Raw genomic sequence first — 2,500 nt, forward strand, 5'->3', positions numbered from 1 at the left:
TCCTCTCCTCTCTCTCCTCTCCTCTCCTCTCCTCTCCTCTCCTCTCCTGTCCTCTCCTCTCCGTCTCTCCAGTCTAACGTCTACTGGCCTAACATCCACTCCATTAACCTGACGCTAGTCAACGTAAGTCGCGACGACAACGGCTTCCTGCTCAGCTGCATAGCAGAGAACCTGGTGGGAATGACCACCGCTTCCATCCAGCTGGCTGTACAGTGTAGGTTTCAACCCGCTGGTGTGTGTGTGTGTGTGTGTGTGTGTGTGTGTGTGTGTGTGTGTGTGTGTGTGTGTGTGTGTGTGTGTGTGTGTGTGTGTGTGTGAACAGCATAGCAGAGAAGTTGTTGGGAATGATAACAGTCTGGTTATATACAGTATGGTATGCACCCCAGTGGCTCTATATTCCCTATATAATGCACTATTTATAACCAGGGCCCCACAGAGCACAGAACTATCCAGATACTATATGTGATACGTGATTGTTCCACCTAGCTATCATGTGATATGTGATTGTTCCACCTAGCTATCATGTGATATGTGGTTGTTCCACCTAGCTATCATGTGATATGTGATTGTTCCACCTAGCTATCATGTGATATGTGATTGTTCCACCTAGCTATCATGTGATATGTGATTCTTCCACCTAGCTATCATGTGATATGTGATTGTTCCACCTAGCTATCATGTGATATGTGGTTGTTCCACCTAGCTATCATGTGATATGTGATTGTTCCACCTAGCTATCATGTGATATGTGGTTGTTCCACCTAGCTATCATGTGATATGTGGTTGTTCCACCTAGCTATCATGTGATATGTGATTGTTCCACCTAGCTATCATGTGATATGTGATTGTTCCACCTACCTATCATGTGATATGTGATGGTTCCACCTAGCTATCATGTGATATGTGGTTGTTCCACCTAGCTATCATGTGGTATGTGGTCGTCCCACCTAGCTATCATGTGATATGTGGTTGTTCCACCTAGCTATCATGTGATATGTGATATGTAATTGTTCCACCTAGCTATCATGTGGTATGTGATTGTTCCACCTAGCTATCATGTGATATGTGGTTGTTCCACCTAGCTATCATGTGATATGTGGTTGTTCCACCTAGCTATCATGTGATATGTGATTGTTCCACCTAGCTATCATGTGATATGTGGTTGTTCCACCTAGCTATCATGTGATATGTGGTGGTTCCACCTAGCTATCATGTGATATGTGGTTGTTCCACCTAGCTATCATGTGGTATGTGGTGGTTCCACCTAGCTATCATGTGGTATGTGGTTGTTCCACCTAGCTATCATGTGGTATGTGGTTGTTCCACCTAGCTATCATGTGGTATGTGGTTGTTCCACCTAGCTATCATGTGATATGTGGTTGTTCCACCTAGCTATCATGTGGTATGTGATATGTGATTGTTCCAACTAGCTATCATGTGATATGTGATTGTTACACCTAGCTATCATGTGGTATGTGATATGTGATTGTTCCACCTAGCTATCATGTCATATGTGATTGTTCCACCTAGCTATCATGTGATATGTGGTTGTTCCACCTAGCTATCATGTGATATGTGATTCTTCCACCTAGCTATCATGTGATATGTGATTGTTCCACCTAGCTATCATGTGATATGTGGTTGTTCCACCTAGCTATCATGTGATATGTTATTGTTCCACCTAGCTATCATGTGATATGTGGTTGTTCCACCTAGCTATCATGTGATATGTGGTTGTTCCACCTAGCTATCATGTGGTATGTGATATGTGATTGTTCCACCTAGCTATCATGTGATATGTGATTGTTCCACCTAGCTATCATGTGGTATGTGATATGTGATTGTTCCACCTAGCTATCATGTGATATGCGATTGTTCCACCTAGCTATCATGTGATATGTGGTTGTTCCACCTAGCTATCATGTGATATGTGGTTGTTCCACCTAGCTATCATGTGATATGTGGTTGTTCCACCTAGCTATCATGTGGTATGTGATATGTGATTGTTCCACCTAGCTATCATGTGATATGTGATTGTTCCACCTAGCTATCATGTGGTATGTGATATGTGATTGTTCCACCTAGCTATCATGTGATATGTGATTGTTCCACCTAGCTATCATGTGATATGTGGTTGTTCCACCTAGCTATCATGTGGTATGTGGTTGTTCCACCTAGCTATCATGTGATATGTGATTGTTCCACCTAGCTATCATGTGATATGTGATTGTTCCACCTAGCTATCATGTGATATGTGGTTGTTCCACCTAGCTATCATGTGATATGTGATTGTTCCACCTAGCTATCATGTGATATGTGGTTGTTCCACCTAGCTATCATGTGATATGTGATTGTTCCACCTAGCTATCATGTGATATGTGGTTGTTCCACCTAGCTATCATGTGATATGTGGTCGTCCCACCTAGCTATCATGTGATATGTGATATGTGATTGTTCCACCTAGCTATCATGTGATATGTGGTTGTTCCACCTAGCTATC

The 2,500-nt window shown here is 42.6% G+C and overlaps 1 protein-coding gene across 1 annotated transcript in view; it reads left to right on the forward strand.

The window, feature by feature from the left end:
• Window positions 1–72: 72 nt before the first annotated feature.
• Window positions 73–2,500, forward strand: part of LOC115180806 (NT-3 growth factor receptor-like) — a gene marked incomplete at its 5' end in the record, with an annotated part of 22,884 nt that continues 20,456 nt past the window's right edge. The window contains one exon of the mRNA XM_029742956.1: window positions 73–214. Coding sequence (XP_029598816.1) covers window positions 73–214 — 142 coding nt within the window. The remainder of the gene's footprint in view (window positions 215–2,500) is intronic.

This window comes from Salmo trutta, unplaced genomic scaffold (genome assembly GCF_901001165.1).
Source record: "Salmo trutta unplaced genomic scaffold, fSalTru1.1, whole genome shotgun sequence".
NCBI classification, from domain to species: Eukaryota; Metazoa; Chordata; class Actinopteri; order Salmoniformes; family Salmonidae; genus Salmo; species Salmo trutta.